This window comes from Stegodyphus dumicola, chromosome X1 (genome assembly GCF_044657685.1).
Source record: "Stegodyphus dumicola isolate Sdum_Otavi_A_Nest chromosome X1, ASM4465768v1".
Taxonomy (NCBI): domain Eukaryota; kingdom Metazoa; phylum Arthropoda; class Arachnida; order Araneae; family Eresidae; genus Stegodyphus; species Stegodyphus dumicola.
In genome coordinates, this window is record NC_140780.1 from 81741949 (window position 1) to 81768956 (window position 27008).

The window sequence follows — 27008 nt, forward strand, 5'->3', positions numbered from 1 at the left end:
TTGCTCCACTCAATCTGTTAGAGTTTCTCATGCAGCTTTTTCTCTTGTCCGGCGTTTATCTCTTCTTGACCCGATTTCAACCTCTTCTTATCCGGCTTTTACAGCTGCTACGAAGTCCATCAAAGTCCTCATTTCCTCCGCCATGGCTTTCTCCTGTACGCGGGTCACTGGCAAATCCTACTTCTGACATGAGTTGTTGCGTTCTAGAATGTTCTCGCTGCGTCTATGGCATATCGCTAATTTTGTCACCAAATGTGCGATTTCGAGCCAAATCTGACAAACCTGCCTTTCCCTGTCACTTTTTGGTAACCCTAACCCCGCTTTGCGGGGAAGCTATCTTATCGCAGCTGTGCATTTCTCTACAGTATTTTATTTTTAATTAAGGAATTGACTAATACATGAACTTCTTGTGGGTATTTAACTTCCGTACAAATAGTCTTGATTCTAAGTAGTTGATTGTGGATAGTGTTACCTAAGACTTTTCTAGAGATATCAGAGTACGAGTTATTTAATTTAGTTGTATCAAAATTGTGTCCCTCCTTTTGTCATGCATTTTATTTATTTATTTTTTTGTAATCAGTAGTTTTCAAATCAGAAACTTAATATATTTGTGAGTGGCGGTAGAAAAAATAAAGAACCCTGAAGGAAATCCAATAGTAACCGGCATACATTTGAGTGAAGTATTAGTTCGCTTCAATTCAACGAACCGAATAAGTTGTATTATTTAGTTACCTTCTTGTATCTTTTCATTCTGTTTTCGCGAAGCTTATTTGTTTCTTTTCATTAAAGTGTTATCGTTTGGAACTCCAGAAGCCCAAGTTTTTCTCTACATCTGGCCTAAAATCACTGCAAACAGGCTATAATTTTTGACGATTTGTGTTTATACTCAAGTCTTCAGACTTCGAAAATTTTCATTTGACTAAAAGTGTCTCAGGTGACGAAAGTTTAAGAAGACTTGTGAATTCAACCCGCTGTCATAAATATCGAACGTAGAACTTGAACCATTGATGAAATACACTCTTTACTAAGAATTCAGCTTCAGTTTGCAGGTCAAACTTTTGTCGGACCTCTCTCTCTAGAATGAACGGATAATCCGTTATAATCTCAGTAACATTAAGGCCAAGATGTCTTGTTGGGAAAAGAGGTGTCGACAGGAATAATTTTGAAAAAATGCAGTCATTTATATTTAAAGGTAAAAAGCGAGATTAGTACCTTATATTTGACTTTTCGGAAATATCATGGGCCCATTTTATTCATCCGATAATATAATTTTTAAAGTTTATGGATCATTTCTTAAAGCGGAAGATATCAGCGTGTGAAACAGGCAGATAATTTTGGAATATAATGCATCAGAGCATACAGGGGATGCTCTGAGGAGATGAATTGCAACAAGGTATCTTCCACTTAAAACCACTCTAGGATTCTAATTTTTCTTATTCATAAACTCTGTCTTAGAATACTTGAACATCGTGACTTGCAGTAAAATCAGGCGTTAGTTACATCACATCTTATTAATCAAAAACGTCAGTTTTACCTCTGGTTCATTAATCTAGAACAAAAATTACGCTTTTTTCTCTCTTTAATTTAAATAACCAGCAAGATAAAATAATTTTATCTTGGGTCTTTTACTTTTGAACACATAATTTATTATTACAGAAGCAAATTAATTTTTTCGCTATTCCTACAATAACTATATGAAATATTTACATGTACATTTATTTCACTTAATTTTTGGAGCTTAGAGTGGTTAGGTATAGAGGTAAATTTAACCTATTTAGACTTCGATTAACGAAAATGAAATATTCTGTTTTTTGGGGGGGAAGTTTAACGGGAAATAAAAGTGTTTCATTTTTGTTTTGAAAGATAATTTATGAAACCTGTACAGTTTCGTAGTCCCTGTAAAGTAATCAAAGAAGTTAGAAAAAATTGCCAAAGTAATTTTACATTAGGATATACAGATACTGAATTTTATATTCTTACCTCCGACCGATGTACATTTGGAAAGAAAATTAAACTATTATTTTTAAATGCATTTCAGTTCACTTCTCATATTAATTTTAATATTTATCTAAGCACCATTTTGTAATAAATAACCTTATTTTAAAAGCTAGTCGAGCTGGTGTGAGAAGCGTGAGTTTTCATAAAATGTAAAATCATGAAAAAGATTAGGAATATTATGAATTTCGAATATCTGATGTTGTGCAACTTCGAAGTCGTATTTGACGTATTCTAAGCTTTAATTTCGATGCCTTAATATTGTGCTGATTCTGGGCGTTTCAGCCACAAATGATCTATTTACAGAGGCAGGGACAAGCTATGAAAACGTGTGACATAAAGTCATGTGTCTACTTAATGTATGGGTGGTTTACGGTTGCTGTAGTTACCACACTAGCAACAAAACGATGCCGCGGTGCAAGTCTACTTATTGCTTAGAACATTTGAAGACATTCAGAATGTCTCTATCCTGTTTTCTCTAAGAGAATTTAATGATGACGAAAGCGCAAAGCCAATTTTCATGTGCTACTATCTTCTGTTCTTTTGAATTGTATGAAATATATATCATTCTAGTGTTTCATTAACTGTGACATAATTTTAGCTCCGTCTGTGGTATACTGAAATGAATGCGCGTTCAGTTTTCAAGCATCACTTCACGTGTCAGTACTTGACAGAATTCATTACCTCAAGTTTACTTGTTACAAACAGTTTAATGAGCAAGTTTCTGAAACAAGAAAACAAAGGCACTTTGCTATGTGGACAACATCAAGGTTTGTTTTATGCTTATTATTAAGTTCTGGTGATTTTTTATACTTTCCTTGCATAATGAATTTTCAGACAATTTCATTTCCAATTTACAGAGGTTTCTTAAGTTTCTTTTCTTGGTATTGCAATATATCACTCTGACAGGTGTAAAACTAAGAAACGTTCTTGACTTTAAAATAAGGAAAAATTAAACTTAAGGTTAATTTTACAAAGTGTACAGTTTACAAAATACATTATTAAAAACTCCGATACGGAATGTTAAAGGGTCATTCTCTAAAATAAATAGGTGTATATTTTCGCCTAAAAGGAGCTTCATCTAAAATGAAAATTCTCATCTTAAATGAAATTCAAGTAAAACCTTAAGTTTTCCTTACTAACCGAAGTTGGTGTGGTGTATTTAATTATGGCAAAGCACACTAGGGCTATCTGCCTAAGGGGAGGGATGCCTTCGTGGAGAACTTTCTAAGGGAAACTGGCTCGTATACACGTTACACATGGGGAAAACCACGAAAACACCCATGCAGCCAGCCCGTTCGCGGGATTCGAACCTCGGACCGAACTACCAGTGTTCAGCGACTTTACCGCTGGGCCGCTGGTGGGCTAACCGAAGTTGGATATTCTAATACAGTTGAATATTTTATCCTTCTGTTAATATTTTTTTTGCACATCATTAAAGTGAAATTAAGTTAATATTCCAAATTATTCTTTTCCTTTGATTAAAAGTGATTAAAAGTGTAAATAAAAGTACCAGTTCTAGAAAGTAAAACGCTTGGATAAATTTAGAACCAAAGGAAATGAATAAGCAAATATTTAAAGTGGGTGACAACTTAATTGAGCATTTAACTTTTAACTTAAATTTGCTGTTTTATAGTATACTGGACTTTTAATTTGTTCTGAAATGAAAAGACTATGTTTCAAAAATCATACCGACTGACTCCTTTTAAATATTTCCAACATAAAAGATTACACACCAGATTCTGAAAAGAATACACGCAAGAAATTTAATATATTGCCTGTAGTAATGTCATTGGTCATCTTCAGTAAAATTGCATCCCTATCCCTTTCACAAAGAGATTATAAAAGAGTGTAATAAAGACTTTTATAAACGTGTCCTGCGAATAAATGTTTAAATAACATTGTATGGCAGCTCAAAATCACCATGCATTAAATTTTATTGTAAATATTTTTACCATATAAATATATAAGCAAGTAATGTAGGAGGGAACACATCCAGACACGTGTATGATAAAGCCCACAATTTAAGGAAACTGACCTAGTTTAAAAAGCCAATTTAAAATGAAAAAGCTCAATTTTTTATTAAACATATTTAAACGCTGTATTCTTAGCTATCAAAAACAACTTTTATTTTCTTTATATGGTGATTAAAAGTGGAAATATACCACTTTTTCTGAGCGACGACAAACCGGAAGCTACTGTTTGCCGGGCCGAAAGTCAAAGTTTAAAAGGCAAATTAAAGATGCAATTTTCACCCTGTTTAATAATATTTTTTAACTAAATAATATTAAGCATTTCACTATGTCTGGAGATTTTGGCAAGTATTTGCATGATGTATTTTCTCATTTTCGTTTGGCATCTTGAATAGTTGTGTATATAAGTCATGTAACGTTAATCTGAAAATTTTAAATGCGTTTTTTTTAATGCTTTAGGTTTAGAGCAACCATGATAACTCTAAAAGTTCATAATAGAATCACTTGAAATTTTGCACACAGAGTTTATACATTATTATACATGTTGTAGAGTAAGAATTAAAGAATTTAGAATAGAATTTGAATTATGTCATTTTTCCAATAGTGTATTCATTTTTTAAAATTTATGAATGTTGACAAACATATTTGGCCATACATTACTAGTAAACCATTATTTTTCATTTATTCTTTTTCACTGAGCACGTTGCTAGCCAGAATATCTAGTATCTCTCTTCCTAAGACAGTAGTATTTCCTCATTCCACTTTTCCTTATTGGCATTCAGACGTGATTCTAAAACTATGTTTTGGCCGGAAGTGGTAAGTTAAAATTAAGAAGCGACAGGAAAGGACGTTTAACTCAAAATTTAATTATTAATAAAATTAACATAATCCTTACAACTTTTATCATAAAATCTAAATATAATATCTTAAAAAGCCACATCTGACTGTACGTAAAGATTCTTTGCCTAAAGCTATGCATAAGTAATAAATAACATAATTGCATCTTCCTGCAATGTAGTAAACATGTTGTTTTCTGATTATCATTTGACGAAAAGATAGACTATCAAGGAATAGAGTATTTTAAGTTGTTGCCATAACCTTTGTGATAATGGGGCTGAAGTTACTTAATTTAAATTTTAACTAGCTCTTTTTTCACACTCAGACAGATTTACGTTCTGAAATATTAGCTTTGCTTCTTTTTTATCTAAGCAGATAATGTGGTAACGTTAAATTAGTTTTCTTTAAAAAAGTCTCTTTGCGATTAGGCTATTAATTATGGCAAAGCTTTCAAAATTTATACACGCAAGGAAAGCAAGTTCCTCTGAAAGAATTCCTAGCATGTAACCTATAAGGAAAATCTTCAGAATTTTCTTCAATAGGGATGCTTCATTTAAGTTAACCAAATAAAACGTGAAGTAACCAAAGAAATTTATCCTTCAAAACGAAGTTTCTTAATAACTATTAATAATAATTATTAGTATATACAGAGTATTCCACGAAGTGTGCATTTTATTTGGGATTGAACTGGATTATATTATTTAAACAAAGCATGTGTGGGCTATATACCTATGCTCTATCCCAGCTTTACCGGAGGACCCAAAGGGAATCATTTTCTTTATTTTTATTTGGGAAAGGGTAATGAACAGACATTTTTAATACAACCCTTATATAACGATGCTGAAAGCAAGAGCTGAAGCTAAGGAACCATGCCAACTAAAGACATGTCGACAGAAATCCTGAAGCAAATTTAAAAACTACGTCTAGCAAATACTTCTGAATTTTAAGTATTTGGACTAGAGACACCATAACCTACTGGATATTAAAAAGATCTAAATAATTAGGTTACATCTTTTTACAGAGAAAATGTGTATTTTGTTTATAAAATAAATTTTCATTACTATATAATATAAACTGAGGCAATTTAATACTCCCCTTTATCATATTTTGTTTCAACAAAGATATGCATTTTTAAAAAAGTTTAAAAAAGTTCTTTTAATTCTAGTAAAAACAAACTACAAAACAACCTTTTTTTGAAAACTTCAAACAGTGAAATTATTTTTTATTTGCTCAAGCACACAATCCCTTATATCTGATAAAGATATTAGATTCTTTAAGATTTTAATTTGTTTATGATTCTTTTGAATTTCATTGTGGAAACTAAACACTCTTTTTTCTCCAAAGGCGTAACTGCTAAATTAAACAATATTACATTTCATGCTAAAAAAATGGCTCCTTATTTTCAAAAACTTATTTTAAAAAAAGGAGGGGGGAAGGAAAAGAGGGGAAAAGTGAAGTGCGATTCACACTTAAAAGATAGTAGCAAGTAACGTATTGCGGGTTACTCTGTATATTTTAAGATAAAAGTTTGTTGAAGGAGAAAGCAGCATAGCGTCATTACGTTCGTTTAATTTGTTCAAGATATGGGGCGCATTTTATGATTAAATAGTGACTCCTCGAGTACACAAAGACAACTAGGCATATACCCAACAAGCTTTTCCATTAAAACTTAAGGCCTGTTTACCGTCGGAGCATTGAGAGCCAATATACATGTCCTACACATTCAACTATTAATTGAAGAGCTTTCCAAAAACATGTAGAGTCCTGTGTTTTCTGGTAAAATAAAAATAATACAACCATTCTGGATATGTAGAATCCGGATAACTGGAATTATGTTGTACTTCTTGGAATTATGTTCTCATATTTTGCTGCTCTAATGTTTTTTTTTTTTTTTTTTCCTGCCACCCTGCTCTCCCAGCCTTTCTTTTAAAGGGGAGAATATGTAAGAAAATAAAGAATATGTGAAAAATTAATTAACAGCGTAAATAATTTCCCTTTTCTATTCTAAAAATAGTAACTTCTATTTGCACTGCATCATTTCGAGACTAATCCATGTCATATGACTCTTACATAATTCTGATGAAGTAAATGGAACTAAAACTCAAACAGCCAATAATAATTTTACAGAAGTATTAACTATCCAATCAAAATGCATTGAAAACCAAAACTAACTCAGTCTAAATTAAGATACGCACTTGATTAAAAAAAATTAAGAAACTTGAAATTAGGATACGCCCTGAACATAACGCACTTGCTTTGTACGCTATGGCCTAGCTTGACTGCTGTCTGTTCCTTCTTTGTTACTGCAGATTTATCTAAAACATAAAACTTTTCGGTATAGGCAGAATTAACGCGTCACCTTGATTGTGGCCGCAACATGTTTACTGAAATAAAAATTGAATTAAATCTACCTTGCCTGCCAAATTTCTTATTCATTATGGATCTGCGTTTCAGCATTTTACGACATCAAAATTCTCGCTGTTCATTACGGATTCAACCGCCTGCGTTCTACTACAGAATCTAGTCTGGCTCCTTTCCTATCCTGCCGGCTCTGTTGTAATAGATTGTTGATTGCCCTAAGAGATATTTGGATTATCAAGTGATTTTGTGATTCTTCAAAAGCTCTTCGCATCTTCTACTATGTAATTCATATTTTCAGTGATCTTCTAAAATCGCGACTACAAAATAATGTCTTTCCTAGTCAAGCACTCATATCATATCAAATTACTGCAAGGAACTGTGCGTGTGTTTGCGTTACAGAAAAGTTTTAAATTTGTTTACTTAAAAAGCAATTATTGTTGGTGTTGTAATGATATACACATACACGAAACAGAAAAAAAAACATACCATCGTGACATATTACAAAATAACAACCTTGTGTTTGGCATAGATTTAGTCAAGAACTCAATCGATTTCAAAAGAAATCTGCAAGAATTTTTGCAGATTCTTGAAGAATTCTTGAAGAGTGACCTGTATCTGTTTGCTCTCGAAATCGATTGAGTTCTTGACTAAATCTACGTCAGATACAAGTCTTTGGTTTTGCTGACTTTAAATATGCACATAATTAAATTAAAATCAAAATCGCTCCCAATGCTCCTAAGGTCACCACATCTCTGAAAGCACTGGTATATTTTAGAACGAAATTAAATAATTGTATTGAAATATGTCTATGAAATCGGAGATGGTAGTAATAGGAAGAATTTTAATTTAATTTAATATTATACACACTAGTTAACGAGAAAAATTAAATATTTTTTTATAAATCTACAAATCTGTATAAATAACAGAACTGACAAATATTTTAATTTATTTGCTTTAAAAATATATTTTTAAAACATTTTTTTATTATTATAAATCTTAGACAATATTCCGTATATGGGAATAATATATATGTGTAAAATTTCACTCTAATTCCAAATATTTGAATTTAAGTTTGTGTAAATTTTGAGTCTAAGCTGAGTTGAATGATTATTGACTGAATTCTAAAAGTATAAGGCGAAAACAGAATTTTTAATAATCGTATAACCCAGCACTTAGACGAAAGTTCATTATCAAATTTTTTGATTATTAAGACGTAATGTGTATTAGTTATTGAGTGTGCACTAGACATGATGGAAAAATGGGGGAATGATAAATAAATTTTTTCCCGATACTTTTACATGAAATTTTAAATAATTGTTATTGCATTTAAGCATGTAGTTTGTATCACTAATTTTAGCGAATGGCTTGCAGACACATTAGGATTTTGGAAGTAGGAAAGATGAAAATGAGTAAATCCTTCGCCGGGAATCGAACCACGGACCTCTGGAATACGCTCCCAGCGTATAGACCACCACACCACGAAGGCGGGAGAAATACCTTACAGGCTTTTTCTGAAATATTTAAGAATGAACTGGAGAAATCTTTTCCAAATATCTTCTGTTCTCTTAGCCAACATTATATAGTTGTTTAAAGCATACTGGAGGAGTATTGCTGCATTTCTTCAATTGCATTACCGTTAAATAGCTTTTAAATAGGTAAGAAGATTAGTTAGGGTTAATAAATGTTATTTCTATAATGAATATATACATGCGTTAGAATTGAAACTTAAAAACAGAGGATAAAAATTGCAATAATTCTAATTTGAAAGAGGATAAAAATTCACCGAGTGAATTGGCACAATGTAAATGATGCAACACAATGATATTTGAATATATAATTTCGAAGATTACATAACACCTTTGTATCTGTAATATTGAGATAATTATGTATATTTTAAGGTTTTAAATTAATTTTGAATAAAACTGAATATCACTGAGCTTTTGAGTGAAAATATCGTAAGGAGCATAATTATTTCCTCATTAATTTTAACTGGAAGCAGTAATCAAGTATATGCGAGTTTATAGAAATTTGTGCAAACTGTATTAAAATATTCAAACGGAAACTGAACAGAAGATAAATCTAGCTGATTATGATGCAGGTTTACTGAAACCTATATAATAAGTTATTTTAACATATTTCAAATTTTCATGATTATAAAATTTTTGAAGAAATGATTTTTATAAATTTCTTTTGAGAATACTGGGAAAATTTAATGGAAATTTTTGCTTACAATTTACATGTTAATTTATTCTAATCTTGTGAGTATAAGCTATACATAAGAATAATTTTTTAAAATTATGCATAAAAAATTCAGCATGTGGGTCACTTTATATATATGTTGACATTACTATATATATAGTTACTTTTAAGAGAAATAAAAATTTCTTTATACGAGAACTTTATATTTATATGTATTTTTAATTTCTCAAATCGAATTTTGAAGAAAGAAAACTTTATGAAATTAATTTTTAGAGTCACTAGGTTATTTAGAAAGAGAAGAGATGAAAAATGAACAACGCCACCGCCAGGAATCGAAGCATGGACCTCTGGAATACGCGCACAGCGTGCTGACTACTACACTACGAAAGCATGCTAAGAAGGTGGGAGAAACACCTTATATAATCTAACACCTTTTAAAGGGCGACTGGGGTTTTTAGGGGACCCAATCGCCAAATCCTGGGTGTAGAGAATCATTATCCACCACCCTTTTAATTCGGGCGCCACTGCAGAGACATTAGGATTTTTTGGAATCATGAAAGATAAAAAATGAGGAATGCCTTCGCCAGGAATCAAACCACGGACTCTGGAATATGCGCACAGCGTGCTGACCACTACACTACGAAGGCATGCTAAAAAATAAGATGAAGATGGGAGAAATACCTTATAAATTTCAATATTGTTCATGCAATATGTGTTGTAAAATGAAGTTAAAAAGATCAATTATTACACAACATATATATATATATATATATATATATATTGGTTCAACGTTTAAGTAACTGAAAGTGAAGTAAGCTTATTTTTTTACCTAAAATCAAGTTTTGAATACAAATATCATGCAATCGTTCTGCAGGTTTTATGTATAAGTCACACTGAATGTCATATTCTTATTACTTACTATGCATAGATAAAAGCCTAAAATTATATTTCTATAAAATAACTGCTTGCTACATATTCAAAGTAATTTCATAAAAGAAATACTGGGAAAAAACTTTATACTGTAAGCATTTTAAAAAGTTAAATGTTTAAAACATGACCCTAAATTTCAAATTTTTTAATATGGATGTATTTTTTCTAATATATTTTATTAGGTTTCGGAGGGGGAAACTACACATTCAGATAATAAATCATGATTATCCTACAACATGGTCTATTTTCGACACAAAATCATCAATTATCATCAATAATGAATGTTTTCGTAAGTACATGTGTAGCAAATCTAAGCAGATACCTGTCAGATAATATAAAATTTCATGTTTACATGTTAAAAAGTAGGGTCAAACATTTTTTCAAGAGAAAAAGTTAATTAGAAATCTAAAATTGTTCTTGAGCTAGTAAATAAATATAATAAGAAAATGCCAACTCTCACAGTTCGCAATACACTAATTTCACCCTATGTAAAATAAGTACAAAAATCACCTCTTCAAGGAGTAAACAAAATTATTTTAACTTCTTTTAATGTGTGTGGTTTCATCAGGAGATCGGTGATATATTTCACTCTCGAGAAGGGTAAACGTAAAGGGGTAAATTTTTTTTCAGATGAGGGGGCACCAAATTCTCCTAAAGCGAAAAGCTGCTCCTTTGAGAAGGCGCCATTTTCATCCCAGACGAAGGCCCGATGTCAGTTGTTACGAGTCAAATACGAATCTGTGGAATTTGCATTGTTTTACAAAAAGTTTTTATATAAGAAGCACTGTCCCTTATTTAATTTTTCCCTCTCTCCTAGAGCTATTAAACCAACGTTGAACCCAGTGTTTCCCAACTTTTCTTTTTTGTGCTATACCCCACCTAAGCCTTTCTAAAATTCTTATGCTCCTATAACATATGCACAATTTTTAATATTTAAAAATTGAAATGTTTACTAAAGAAAGTTGAATGATGGGTTTTAGTAAAAAAAAACCACTAAAAATTATTCAGCAAACACAGTAGGTAAATTTTCGAAACATATAATGGAGAACTAGAATTCAAATAGAAAATAATTTCAATGGTAGTTTTTTTCTATATTACTTTAATAATTAGTGATTATTTATTTTTTAAATTTAGTGATACCCTTGCACTTGATCCTTGCTTCAAAGAGATGTTACGCCAAGTTTCAGTTTAGTTAATTTCAATCTCAAGTCTCTATGGTTTGTTATATCCAGCCGATTTCTTTTTTCTGAGCAGCAAATCATTTATGGCACTAAATCCGCATTCAGCTAAAAATGAAAATGAAAACGTTAATAATAGCTCTCTTTCACATTTGGTTGCATTTGGATATTTGATTTCGGTTTTCTCAACAAAGCCATGCCGTCGCTCCTTTTATGTTAAATAAAGTTTTAATTGACTCATCATTTTGCATTTCGGCGAGTTCTTGATACTGCACATCTGAAATATTAGTCAAATCCACTAACATTGATTGCATCATTCAAGTTTGGAAACCAGTTTCTTTCAGTATCAGTCACTTTACATTTTTGGAGCCAATGAAACTTTTCAAAATGTTTGTTCTAAATATATGTCTGACATAATTCAATAAAGGTAATGAAACTGTAGGGTTTCCTTTAGTTTGCATAACAAGTTATTTTAAGTTTGGTATCGCTGCTGAACCTCTCATTTTCCCCTTGCGTATCCTCGTCAGGATGTAAATTTAAAGTTAAGGGAAGTGAGTATAAAAACAGACGAAACGAGTAGTTTATTCAAAGCGTGAATTTGCTAACCAGCGCACTTTACTACTTTGTCCTTGCTGTTGTTACACTGAGTTGTTGATATGCCTTTCTGGCCATTTAATAAGTATATCTCCGGGAACGTTGTTGAGTCAGCCTAATTAACCTTAAACTAAATTGTTAGTCCAGTCCTACATTTTATCTTTGAGTTTACTGTTAAATTATTCTTAAGTTCTATCGCAAGTCATCGGTGTTATTGTAAGCAAGAAGTACGTGCATTTTTATTAAGAGTTTGACGAATAGTAAAGGATTTCTTTTACTCTTCTTCTGTGCTTTTATTATTCACGCCTGCACGTGAAGTCGCCAGGTTTCCTAGTAAGATCATTTTTACTTTATAATAGCGAAGAGAATAAGATCTTACAAAACCAAATATCCTCGCTTTTGCATCGACAAGAGTTTTATTTGTTCACTGAAGTTGTTTATTTAATATATTTATTTTTCAAAGATATCGGCTAAATAACTCCCAAATGCCTTACTATCGACCTTTAACAGAATTTTCATTTCAGGTTCGTTGTTTAAAAAATCACTAAGCGTATCAAATAGTTCCATAAATCTTTTCATCTTACCATTCTGAAGTATACGTTTCACGTGGTCTTCATTTTGTTATTCACAAAATAGCTTAATAAGATATTCGCATTGGGCACTAATTTAATAGCATTGTTACACTTTATAACTAAATTTAGTACTTCATTTAGAACAGATGTTTTTAGTCTGTGAATAACACCATGCACAAGAAGCATTTTTAGATTCTCATCTTTCAAACTTTTAAGCAAACACTTTTCTTCCCCATCATATTAGAAGCATCGTCTGCAGCACAAGATGTTATATTTTTCATTAGTATAGTACTGACATGTAAGCAATTTTTCAGTTTACTATATACGTATATCTTTGAGGTAGTGATTTATAGAACTTGCTAATGATTTACAGAAGATTTCTTCCGAAAAATCACCTTTATGAATATATCTTACGTAAGTTACAAGTACGGCTTCACTGTCTCTCAAAGATGATTCATCCATTTACACCGAGAATGCTTTGTTTTCGGCTTTTCAACAAGTTGATTTCAATATCCTCACTCATTTCGTCTGTTCTTATGCCAATATTATTCTTAGTGGTATAGCTTTAAAGTCTTTCTTACCTTTTTCCAGAACCGTTTCAAGAAATGCTGATATTGATGGATTTGATTAAATTCTTCCCTACAGAATAATTTTTCCCAGATTTAGCGAAGAGTAATGAAATTCGATAACTAAGCCTGAAGAGTATGATTGATAGTTGTATGATTAGCAGTAAATAGAGACTTTAATGTTACTCTTTTTAAAAAATTTTCTTTAAAATTTGAAAGTCATTCAAATCTGAATTAATATAAGCATTATGTTTCGCCTTCAAATGTGCCTTAAGACGATCTTGTTTCATTGATTCGTTGATTGGGCATTGTTGGCATAAAAGACAAAAAAGTGATCGTTCATCATTTATCATGGGAAAACAAATTTTTAATATTCCTCCTAATACTGTGGAGTTTTTTTCCCTTGCTTGCACCACTCATTTCACTATGAATTGAAAGAAATAAATATGAGATCAATTCAAAACTGAAAAAAGTAATATGAACCTGAGTAAACATAGACTAAAAATGCATGTTTAAATATATATGGCGCATCTGAATTTACATACCATTTATATATCCTATGGTTTAATTAAGTCTTGAGTCCCCTTAAGTTTTAAAGGGGCAGGGGACATTAAAATAAAACATTCTTATTTTTCGTTCAAACTTGAAGATATTTTATAATTACGTGAATTATGCGTATTTGTTTGTATATATAAATTTTTCATTGAATTTTACACAATTTTGTAACTTTTATTGGTAATTTTTATGAAGAGTCCAGCAATGTAAAAGTTTATCAATACTAAAATGCACGCACAGTTTTCTTAAGAACAGTATCAGAATCATATAAATTTAGTGTGAAGAAAATGCAGTAAAAATTAAAATACAAGGGACATTTTAAATTTCCAGAACTTTCAAAAATCTTAAACTGTTAAAAAATGTATATAAAGATTTACTTCTAATTACATACTTGAAAAATAAGTTGTAAATACTTTTCATTTAAATATATCATTACTGCATTTATTAGCTTATAAGGTATTTCTCCCGCCTTCTTAGCATGCCTTCGTAATGTAGTGGTCAGCATGCTGGGCGCGTATTCCAGAGGTCCGTGGTTTACATACCATGTCATATTCTGTAAACAAATATAACGCACGAAACGACAGTTACCATTACATTTCATATATTACTAACCTACCTAATGCATATGTTTTGATTTCTAACCAACGTCGTAAGCATAAAGCAAACGAACTTTATCACACCACTGAATTTAACAAAGCTGAAAAGCAGCTGCTGTTGCCATCCAAAGGAAGAATAATATACGTGTTGTCGCTGTTACAGTAAAAACTAAAATGAATTTATTAGCTGATGCGTGGGATAATATCTTCAAAGCATAATGTGTCATCCATTTAAATACCATTTAAAATTTGAACGTCCCATGTCCCCTTAAAGTCTGGACCAATCCATTTTCGAACTGCTCCCTTTAACAATGGAATTGCCCTACTTTGGGACGTGAGATTCACGAGAGAAAACATTGGTGTTTAATCTAAAGCAAATCCTAGTTACATGGTCAGATTAACAACTTCAAACTGCTGAATTTTATTTACTCCCGAAATACAAAATTCAGTCACATTTCACAAAATTACAAATGTTTTCGAAGAAGATATTCCCTCTTTTTTATCCCTAAAGTAATCCCTTAACTTCTGTTCCTATTTCTAAGTTGAATTATTTCAGCATACAAAAATTCAAATAATGTATTTGAAATTCTCAAGACCGATTGCTGCGTTTATGTTACTTCTAGAAAGGACCGGAACTATCTTACATCTATGATGGAAAAATATGAAAAACTAGCAAAGATTGGAGAAGGTTCTTACGGCGTTGTTTTCAAGTGCAGAAACAGAGAAAATGGACAAATCGTAGCTGTTAAAAAGTACGTAGAGACAGAAGATGATCCTCTGATCAAAAAGATTGCTCTACGTGAAATCCGTATGTTAAAGGTAAAGATATATTTTAATATTATTTGCAATTCTAATGGTATGATTTGGTTTCAAAACTTTGTGATAGGTTAATCATAAGCTCAGAGTTCTTTAGATAGAACCAAAATGATAGAAATAAAGAATTACGACAATGCGGGGGGGGGAGGAACCAAGGTATGGAAAAGTAGATGAGGGATGTTTGGAGAAATACACTCATGTCCATAAATTAAGGATAATGCAAAAGCAGGCAAAGGAAGAGTTAGAAGCAAAACAAATTTGAGTTATTTGCAAAGCTTATTTATTAAACAAAAGGTAAAGAACAAAAAAGGATGCTATATGTTTAATATTATTAAAAAAATTAGCGATTTTTTCTCCCTGAAGCAAATTACAAAAAAAAAACTATTTACAAAAAACCAATATTACATGGTTGGTGTGATTGTTAATACATTGTATGTCTCCCAGACGATGCAATACAGTCCGTACAACGCCTAGCTATGCTGAGTATCAAATTATCGATCTGATTTTGGGGGATATTACACCACTCAAAAAGCAATGCTCTCCGAAGTTCCGGTAGACATGTAGGAGGAGGTTGACGGGCTGCAACTCGTCGGCCAAGCATGTCCCACACGTGTTGTACTGGATTCAAGTCCGGTGAGAATGCTGGCCAGTCCATACGGGTGATATCCTCTGATTGAATGCATTCGCTTACGATGTTTGCACGGTGAGGACGGGCGTTGTCATCCATAAACATAAATTGTACGCCCATGGCGCCCCGAAACAAACGTACATGTTGTTCCAGAATGACGTCCCGATAGATTTGGCTTGTCATGGTTCCAATTTGAACATGCAGGTCAGTTCTGGAACCCAGAATAATTCCACCCCAAACGAGCACTCCTGCACCACCGTAACGGTGTCGTTCAATGATGTTTTCTTGGTGGTAACGGGTACCTGGAGCTCTCCATATGAAATTCCGGTGAGAATCAGACTGCAAGCTAAACGTGGAATCGTCGGAAAACATCACACAAGCCCACTGTTGCGGTGTCCACAATGCATGCTCTCTACTCCAGGCTAACCGCAGGCGACAGTGAGTTGCAGTAAATGGAACGCATCTGACAGGTCTACGAGCATATAGACCAATCTGCCCTAAGCGTCTGTACATGGTCTGCCTTGAAATTGTCGTACCAGTGGCTGAAGAGAGCTGACGAGACAGGTCTGAGGCTGCGCTCCGCCTGTTTCTTTTGGCAGTAACTGCCAAATACCGGTCCTCATTCGGCGTTGTAACTCTGGGGCGACCTGTGCTGTAACGTCTACTTACATTACCATCATCTTGGACTCGTTTCCAAAGCCTATAGATGACACTCTGGGCAATTCCAAGTTTGTCTGATACTTCCAGTTGGGTACGCCCACATTCCAGACGACCGATAATTCTACCACGTAAAAAACCATCAAATGCGACCTTTGTGTCATAACTATTCAGTTATTGCACTGAAATGCTTATAAAGCGCCTGCGAACAATTTTACTTCTTTGCCTGTATTCCTTATATATCACTCTCTTACACTCTCGTCATTGTGACGTACCATCGGTGTCATCTGGTTACTTCCTGAAATTTGCATATGATTCTTGAAGATGTGTGTAGTGATTTTACAAGTGATATATTTATTTTAGAATTCGATTTCCGCGTGACTCCCAGTTATCCTTAATTTATGGACATGAGTGTAGTATTATTCGTGGGGGACTGCAAAATATGATTCATATGCAAAATTTAATATCTTAGGTTAAAAGTGTTGGCGCCACCCAAAAAGCTGATCAGAAGCGTAAAAATAAATAAATAAATAAAATTCTATTTACAATATATATATATATATATATATATATATATATATTAATATATATATATATATATATATTGTAAATAGAATTTTAAGTGCTCACATATATATTAAATATGAGAAAAATAATAAATAAATTAGACAGAAGCAAAAAATAAGCATTTATTAATATTGAAGGCATCAATTATAAGCAAATGAGTTTAAAATAAATGAATTCTGAGAAAATTGATAGTATTAAGATTGTGAAATAAAGAATAATCTTAACAGCTTTTCGATTCACTTAAGATCATAATATATGTATGTTTGCATAAATACTTCGCGATATCTATTTGCCTTCATTAACATAAATGAAATAATTTGTCACAAAGACGTTTACTTCAGAAGCATGAAATTAAGCATTGCTATTATTAATATAAATATAATAAAACATTGTATTAGTTATAGACCTTAGAGCTGTTAATTTGATCCGAAATCCTTTCTGAAATTTGAATTTTCACTGATGATGATTTAGTGAATACTTAAAAAAAAAAAAAAAAAAAAAAAAAAAACGACGAAAAGAAAAGAAAAGAAAAAAACGCTGATACTGTTGCTAATCTTTACGAGTATACAACAAATCAAGCGAGAACCAAACCAAAAACTTATATACACGTCATCTAAAATTTAGCTGTTAAAAAAGAGTAATTTTTAATAGTAAACGTAAATATAAACTGATATTACATTGGAATGTTACCACACCCAATGAGACACAACCTTTGCTTAAGAATTCTATTACTTTAATTCAGTAATAAATCTTTATCAAACTATTTTGAGAGAAATTTGGTACGTTTCAATGAATACGTTTTTAACACTTTGGAAAATAATATTTTTTACTTTCATGTTTGATTTATGAACACATGTTAAAAAGTTTTCAGTCTTTGAATTTGGATTTCAGGCACACTAATTTATATAAAGCATAAAATATTTCTAAAATCTGGTCTACTTACATCCTTAATTAGAAAATACGCAAATTATCTCATGTAGAAAATTTTCTTTTTTTCTGCTTCTCTCCTTTTTTATGCATATTAGGATAATATTTACTGAGGCTTGCACATATCGGAAGATCACTTAAATGCATTGCTCAACAAAATTAAGCTAACATGTGATTTAGAGCGAATAGGCAACTGATGGTAAATATACAGCACAAAATAAAAGTATAGTTTTTGAAACACAAGTAAATGAAAAATCGAAAAAGTGAAAATCATATATTAGAGTAAACAAAAGTCATTTTATGAGAAACTCACCTGATACCATAACAAAATTATTATTGCCTAAATCCTTCGGAGAAGAAACTAATAAGCGTCGGTGAACTTGTCTTAATAAAAGGTTTGGGCCACCTTGAGCCTCCAAGAAATCTTCACTCTTCCAAAACATTGAATTAACGAGGTGCTGAATAAGACTTTGAGAGGTTCTTCTTCAGTCTGCAAGAGGCCATTTTGCAATGAAATGTGCGTTAATGGAGCTCTAAGCAGCAACGGGTCTGCCTAATGAGCCCTAAGCATATCGGAATTAAATACGAAGAGCATGCTGGCTTCAAACGCTCCATTGTTTTTCCTTCAAGATCTAGTTGATGAGGTACGTTCGATAAGTCGGGCATTATCACGCATAAATGAGTTGAATGCGGATGGCAGCAATCTACCTCACGATAAAGGATCTAAGAATTTCGTCTCTAAACCCATGAGCAATAACCGTTCCGAACGGCGTACAGGTTAGAATGCCCATCTAAGCTTATACCTGCCTAAACAAGCCCTATATTTCCAGAAAAACGTGACCTTTCTTTGGCATATGTTAAAGTTTATCGAGGATATGATGTCTCCAGATAAAAATTCGTTGATTGTTCTTGTCTAGGGTGTGATGAAGGTGTCTATGAATGCGTTATGTCGATGCTCTTCTTCCGGTTGCTGTTAAAGCTGTCTTTGCAGCTGGATGGCATTTTGACACCTGCTTCGAAGAGTTGTTATTGAAAATTAGAGGTCGTCATCTATGCTATGGAAACAAATTCAGAACAACTCTTGACAAGTTAGAACATTAATAGCAACTACTTCTCAAGACCGATATGTGGCAATAACTGTCAATTGTAACAGGAAATCTATTGCTTGACAGTCTACTTCGGAGCTTGTAATCGACACTGGAACTACCGCATCACGGCAAAGTGTGTACAAAAGGCATAATATATAAAGGTCTTTATGACAAAAAGCCAAGGACATGCGTTTTAAACTGTCTTCAAAACAAAAGAGGGATCGTTTTAATTTGTGCAAAGAATATCAAAACTGGACTGCACATCATTGGTCCCATGTTCTCTTTACTTATGAGTCAAAGTTTAGTTTAACATCTGATTCTAAACGTGTTTACATCTGGAAGAATTCAGAACGCGAAATATCCTTTCGAAGATTAATGAAGTACATTTCGGTAATCCAGGTGTTATGGTATAGGGACGAGCAATGCTAAATGGACGTACGCCCTTACGAGGTTACAGCAGCGGATCTTGAAGAATAAAGATAGCAAAATCAGCTTACCTTTTGTGCACTCAGTAGCAGCAGTTGAGTCTCCGAAACTACTGATGATTACGATGAGGGATTTATTCATAAATAATACGATGCAGATTTAAATACTAATAACATATTTATTGAACTGCAACTAAAATAATATAAGCGGTAAATCCATTATTGTTAACACAAGCACATACAGAAGCTTAATAATAACTAAAGAACAAGAGGATCATGGGCTATATTAAAATCACGTGATTAACATAGTTGACGTGTTTGACGCCTGTGTGTCTTGGCATTTTTAGGGTTGCCAGAAATGAGTTAGAAAACATTTTATTTATTTATTCTGAAATGCCTGATTAATTTACAACAATCCCCCCTTTAATCATGCATTTGGGAAATATTGGAAATAAGATTTAGTTCACTTCTTAATTTCAGAAATTTTGGTTTGGGCAATGGCTTAGTAAAAATATCTGCAATCATAGAATTTGTATTGCAAGTTATCTCGATTATTTTCATTTCTTCCATTTCCCTCAAAAAGAAATATTTAACATTAATATGCTTTAGCCTAGTATTCATTTTCCCCTGTTTTATTAGGGCTATTGTGGACTTATTGTCCTCAAATATCTTAATGGATAGTTTTTGAATTATTCCAAAATCTTTAAGGAGATCTAATATCCATTTGAGCTCCTGAGCAGCAGTGGCTGCAGATATAAGCTCGAATTCGGTAGATGATAGGAAAACACAATTTTGTCTCTTTGTGGACCAAAATATTGGACTATTTCCTAAGAAAAATAAATTTCCACCTGTTGATCGTCTAGTGGTTAAATCAGATGCATAGTCAGCATCCGTATAACAGGAAAGTGTTGGTGTGCTATCAGAGTCAGTTTTCAGGCAAATGTCCTTCGTATAGTCGAGGTATTGAATCACCCTTAGAACTGCTTTCCAGTCTTTCTCATTTGGAGATTCATTTTTCTGCTTAATAGATTCACTGCAAAAGTAACGTCTAGTCTGGTTACAGTGGCTATGTATAATAAGGCTCCAATGGCTTGCCTGTACTTGGTATTGTCCACTGGTGGAGAGATGTCTTCTTCCTTTGGATAAGAAGTATCCATTGGTGCGTAAGATGGTTTGTGGATATCTGGATAAATCTTCTTCAATTTTTCTATTTTTGATTTTTGACTCAATAGAAACTTGTTTTCATCTCCTTTGATTTTGATTCCTAAGAAGTTTCTGATTTCTCCTAAATCTTTTGCTTCGAAGAATTCATTGAGAGATTTGATTAGCCTTTTGATTTTTTCTTCTCTTTTGCATGCTATAAGGATATCGTCGACATAGACAATAATCGTTATCGTGTCATTTCCATCTTTCTTTAGAAATAAGCATGAGTCTGCCGTACTTTGCGAGAAGTTACTATTCTTTAATACTTCTTCAACTTTTTTATTCCATGCTCCGGCAGCTTGCTTTAATACATAAATAGCTTTTTTCAGTTTGCAAACCTTCTGTTCTTGTCCAGGTTGAACAGTGCCTTCTGGCTGTTCCATGTATATTTCTTCTAAATTTCCGTGTAGAAATGCTGTAGTAACGTCTACATGTCTCACATGCATTTTACCATATGCTGCGACAGCAAGAATAGTTCTGATAGTTGCATGTCGAACTACTGCTGCAAAGGTATGATCATAATCAGTTCCACATTTTTTACTATAACCTTTAGCAACTAGTCGCGCTTTGTAACGAATGACTGTTCCATCTTCGTTTTCTTTCAGATTGGAAATCCATCGACAGCCAATAGGTTTCTTTCCTACAGGAAGATCAACCAGTTCCCAAGTTTTATTTCGGGATAAGGAATTGATTTCTTCGTCAACTGCGAGTAACCACTTTTCCTTTTCTTCGGAATTCAATTTATCTAAGTCTTTAAAATTCTCAGGTATGGTTTTGATTGTGCTTGTTAAGAATCATAGACGTTCTGGAGGTATTCCCTTCGTTTTAATTTCTGAGCTTCTTGGCTCTTCTTTGGAAACAATTTTATGTTTTTCTTCAGTTTCTTCAACATTTTCAACATCTTCAACCTTTGGATGGAGAGAAACTTCAATATTTTCATTCGCTGATAATTCTTCGACAAATTTTACACTTCTACTGATAATTATACGATTTTCACCTGTGTAGGTTCTGTACCCCTTTGATCGTTGATCGTAACCGACAAAAATTCCTTCAATTGCTTTCTGGTCTAATTTTTTACGGTTTTCCTTATGTGCATATGCATAAGCTGTGCAACCAAATTGTTTCATATGAGTTAAATTAGGTTTTCTTCCGCTCCATAATTCATAGGGAGTCTTATCACAAGCTCTGGTTGGAAGGTGATTCTGGATGTAATTTGTTGTGTTGACAGCTTCACCCCAAAAATTGTCTGAAAGTCAGCCTTGGGACAGCAGGCACCTGGTCATCTCAATAAGACTTCTGTTTTTTTTTCGCTCACACCGTTCTGAGGAGGCGAAAAGGAACAGTTAGTTGATGTTTGATGCCGTTATCCGATAGAAATTCCTCCATTTCCTTGCTGGTATATTCACCACCGTTATCGATTCGAAGAGTTTGTATGGTTCTCCCAAATTTATTTCTTGTTATACCGACAAAGTCCTTTAATTTACTAAGAACTTCATTCTTTTTCGCGAGTAAATAGACGACAGTGTATCTAGTAAAGTCATCAATAAAGGTTACAAAATAAAGTTTTCCACCAATACTTGGAGTAGGCATAGGCCCACAAATGTCACTATGTATAAGTTCTAGTGGTTTTCTTGCTCGAACGCTAGCATCTTTTGGATAAGGAATTTGCTGCATTTTATTCTTTATGCATTCTGAACAGCTTTCATTATGACTGCAATTATCTAATTTTATTCCTTCTGCAAGATTTTCTCTTACTAATTGTCTGATTGCATCATAACTTCGGTGACCTAACCTAGAATGCCATATTTGTATGCAGTTTTTATTTTTACATTTAACTGAAAAATTAGCGCTTTCTGAATTTTTTATTACAACAATTTTATATAAACTATTATCATCAGAATACGCTCGCATAATTATTTGGCTATCCTTCGTTACGTAACACTTTTCTTTTTCGAATGTAACAGAATATCCCTTACTAGCAATTTGCTTAACCGAAATTAAGTTGCTCTTTAAATCAGGAACGTAATAAACATCAGTCAATCGAATTTTCTGTAATCCACATTCATCTTCTAAATCAAGGTCAACAAATCCCCTGCCCTGGGACTATAAAATTTTTCCATCCGCTAAAATGATTTTGGCTTGAGTATCCTCATATCTCAGTTCTGTAAACAAATTTTTATCTCCTATTAAATGACTGCTCGCGCTTATATTTTGTTCTGAGCAATATCGTGGAGTAATTATTAAACCCTTTTTATAAGCATCGTTTTTGACAGGCATCTGGATTTATAGCTTTCTTTAACGGAAGTGTCTGCGCTCATGCAATGTCGGTTCGATTTTCCGACATGTTTGGTCACGCGATTTTCGGATTTTGAGTTGTCAGGACAAGAATTGTTATTTTTCTTTTTCAATTTATAACAACACTCATGAGTATGACCACTGCGTTTACAAAAGATACAAAATTTCTTTTGTCTATTATTATCATAATTTCTTGCATTTATTGCAGATTTAAACGCGGTTGAAGAATTAGAACTTCGATCTGCTTGTTGCTCTAATCTTCTGTTGTACTCGTCAGTGAGTTTCGTTTTTACAAGATCTGTAGTAATAAGAATTTCCTCTCTAGCTTCAATGGAGGTTATAAGATTATTGTACGATTCGGGAATCGAAACTAACAAAAGTGCGGCTACATGCTGATCTGGAATGTTCTCACCGATAGCTTTCAGTCTTTCGACGAAGTCCATCATATGAGTGATGTGTGTGATCATATGACCGTGTTCTGCCATTTTTATTGAATATAATTTTCTCAGAAGATATAGTTTGCTACACAAATTTGAGCGCTCAAGAACTGGCTTTAATTTCTGCCATGTACCGGCGGTAGTCATTTCATCTCTAACATGAATAATCTGAGAGTCATTAATGCATAGATTTATTATAGCTCGTGCTTGTTTATCCCTCTTTAAAAATTCATCATCAGGTTTATAAGGTGGGGGAGAATAAAAAAGATCATCTAACCAATCACGCATTAAAAGCATTTGAATCTTGAATTTCCAATTAGCATAATTTTCGGAATTCAGTTTAGTTATTAGCATACAATCTTTAAGACTTGCCTGCGCCATTATTAATTCTTACTTAGCACTTTCAGAAAGTTTATATGCACAGTTTAAATTTTAGTTTCGGGATTTACAACGATATCAGTCTCATAATCAATGAAGAATAAGGATAGCAAAATCAGCTTACCTTTTGTGCACTCAGTAGCAGCACTCCGAAACTATTGATGATTAAGATGAGGGATTTATTCATAAATAATACGATGCAGATTTAAACACTAATAACATATTTATTGAACTGCAACTAAAATAATATAAGCGGTAAATCCATTAATGTTAGCACAAGCACATACAGAAGCTTAATAATAACTAAAGAACAAGAGGATCATGGGCTATATTAATATCACGTGATTAACATAGTTGACGTGTTTGACGCCCGTGTGTCTTGGCATTTTTAGGGTTGCCAGAAATGAGTTAGAAAACATTTTATTTATTTATTCTGAAATGTCTGATTAATTTACAACAGATCTGACATATCAGGATGAGATCTTAAGAGTCTTATGGAAGAATTTTCCTGGACGAGTTAATGCCCCAGTCTGAGGGAACAACGCTATTACCAGCATGGAAACATATTATGGCAAGTGTGGACAAGTCAGGAAGATCACACTTCATATTAAATTCAAAAGCCTTAATTATTTTCTGAATTCTCTTTTTTTTTCTGAACTCTGCTTGCAATTTATTGTGTATAGTTTCATATCATATATATTGCTCTTAATTTGTTTCTACTTCTGGTTCTGCGTTATGATGTTATGTATTAATTCCAGACAAATTTACAAATTTGCAAAATAATAGTTCACATTTTCAGAGAAATCTATGATTTCCTGCATGTAAAGATAATTTTAAACGTGAGTGCAGTTCATTTTGTGCGAGATGATGGAAATGAAATCCGTTAATAAAAGTTATCAACCAAATACTCTTAGTCTTAGAGTATTTACTATAAAGAGCAGTTAGAAAAATCTGGTTAACTGCACTTATGATGATCAGATACATAAACTCATCAAAGGCATATTTAGAAATGATAAACTGTAAACGGCTATTAAAAAAGAAGATAAATTTCGGAAAACTAAAAATAAAGAAACAAATAAAAAGAATAATTGAAAGAATGATAATCTAATTTTGAAACTAAGTATTATAAACTGCTGGCCATCCAAAATGCAACACCATTAAGGATTAGATCAGCATATTGCATTGTTACTCTGGCTTGACTATTCTTCAGATTTATCGCCCATTGAACATGTCTCTTCAGCAATTGGAAGACTCTTATCCTGGCATGCCGCACCCACGGGTAAGGTGAACTTAGGCTACGTGTGGGGGCAGCATGTGCTGTCATTCGCCAAGAACACATCCAGAGCTTCTTTCATGCAATGCCGCGGCGTGTGGCAGCAGTTACTTTAGATGGCCAGCAGTGTTATGCATTTTGGATGGCCAACAATATATTCAAGTCACCATATTGGTAAATCGTCACTGCTAATCGCCACATATTACAAAAGATAAACAAAGAATAACAACAGAAAGCCTCTACTCTTCTTGGTAAAACTCTTTAAAAATGCTGTCAAATCATAGAGTGCAATCAATATGTAATTTCGAGTGTATAATAATTTTCATGAAGCAGAAAATTGCTCCTTTAGCTACCTGAAGTTTCTCCGAGAGGTATGGAAAAAATTCTGTAAAATATTGGTCCATCAGATTTTATTTTAGCATTATAAGTTTAGAACTATGTCAAGCTTTTTGAAACGTTTCGACTGAATTTTTTGTTGTGAAGGAAGTGGAAGACGCAAAAGCGCGAGAGTAAATTCGGCCATCAAAAAATAAATATTCAGTTTCTAAGAATTTATTTGCTATGTCAAAGTTATTGAATAAATTAATGAAAATCAATTTTCATAAAACCTATTTGACGAAATATGATTGCTATCAGTTTTTCTATAAACTGTAGATATTTTCGAAGAGAAAGTAAATAACTTATTCAATGGCTTCTTTTTGCCTCTTGAACAAATCAACCAGAGTTTGCCGAAGTATGAAATAATAAGTAAATATGTCAGTAGTTTTAAAAGAAAGGCGCAGAAATTCAGAACCTTTTTTAAAATTTTGAAATAAGATATTTAAATGTGATTAAGTAAACAAAATTTGGGAAAATAATTTCTAAAAATACTGCTTTCTTATAGAAGATATCAGTTTTTCTTATGTCATTATTATGAAATAATTCATAACCTCAACCGAAGGAAAACCTGGCGAAATGTCCCATTTACATTACCTTTGGAAGAAGAATAGTACCAACCTTCTTTGCTGTTTGTTCCTCAGGGTATCAAGTTAAAACGAGCACTAGTCTAAGAAAGAGCAAAACTGAGTTACGAAGAGCCGATGCAAGTAACATAAAAGAAAGCGGATTGAAAACGAATGAAAAGTAATCAGCCTAAATTGAAATCTTCTAGGAGTTAAAAGCGAAATACTTGTGCAAGATTTTGTTCTGAATATTTCGTTATGAATGTCTGTGGTACATTCGCATGAGATTTTTGTGATTTTCCTCACGTGTAATGGGAATGTAGACCAATTTTCTTCAGAACATTCTCTTCAAAGGCATTCTTTCATGTAAGCAGATGGTCCCGCTGTGCTTTGCCTTAATTTTATAATCTGATTTTCTTAAATGTGGCTTACATTTTCTTTAAAACAAATGCTAAGATTAAGGTAAAATAACACGCCAAATAAATAGTAGTTTAGAAGTCAAACAGAAAAAATCAGGATATATTTGCAAATTTTCACAGGACTAGCTTCCATGGTTTTACCGAACCATCACCCTCAGCTGCCAAAGTGCAAATGGACGAGATAAGAGCCTTGCCTTAATCCGATAATCTAATCTCGTTCATTTGCACTTTGACAGTTGAAGCTGGTGGTTCGATAAAAACCATCGAAACTAATCCTCTGAAAAGTTGCAAGTATAGCGCTGATTTTTGTTGTTTGACTTCTAAATTACGAGGGTAAGTTGAAAAATAAGTTTCCCCTGTCGACTGTGGTCAGAGTTGTGTATGAAAGTCAAAAAATAGAATGAGACATTAATTAAAGATATGACATACCTTTATTTTTCCACATAGGTACCAAGTACATTGAGACATTTGCCATATCGCTTGATAAGCTTCAAAAAGCCCTCCAGGAAAAAATCAGGGCTTTGCATATGGAAGAAGTGTTGAACGGCTTGTTTCACTTCAGTATTGCTTCCAAAGCGCCTTCCCCTGAGATTTTTCT

The 27008-nt window shown here is 32.9% G+C and overlaps 1 protein-coding gene across 1 annotated transcript in view; it reads left to right on the forward strand.

Annotated features, from left to right (window-relative positions):
• Positions 1-2403: 2403 nt before the first annotated feature.
• Positions 2404-27008, forward strand: part of LOC118188280 (cyclin-dependent kinase-like 4) — a 98710-nt gene continuing 74105 nt past the window's right edge. Inside the window, exons 1-2 of the mRNA XM_085807358.1 lie at positions 2404-2765; positions 14980-15175. Of these exons, the coding sequence (XP_085663484.1) occupies positions 2749-2765; positions 14980-15175 (213 nt within the window). The 5' untranslated portion in view covers positions 2404-2748. The remainder of the gene's footprint in view (positions 2766-14979; positions 15176-27008) is intronic.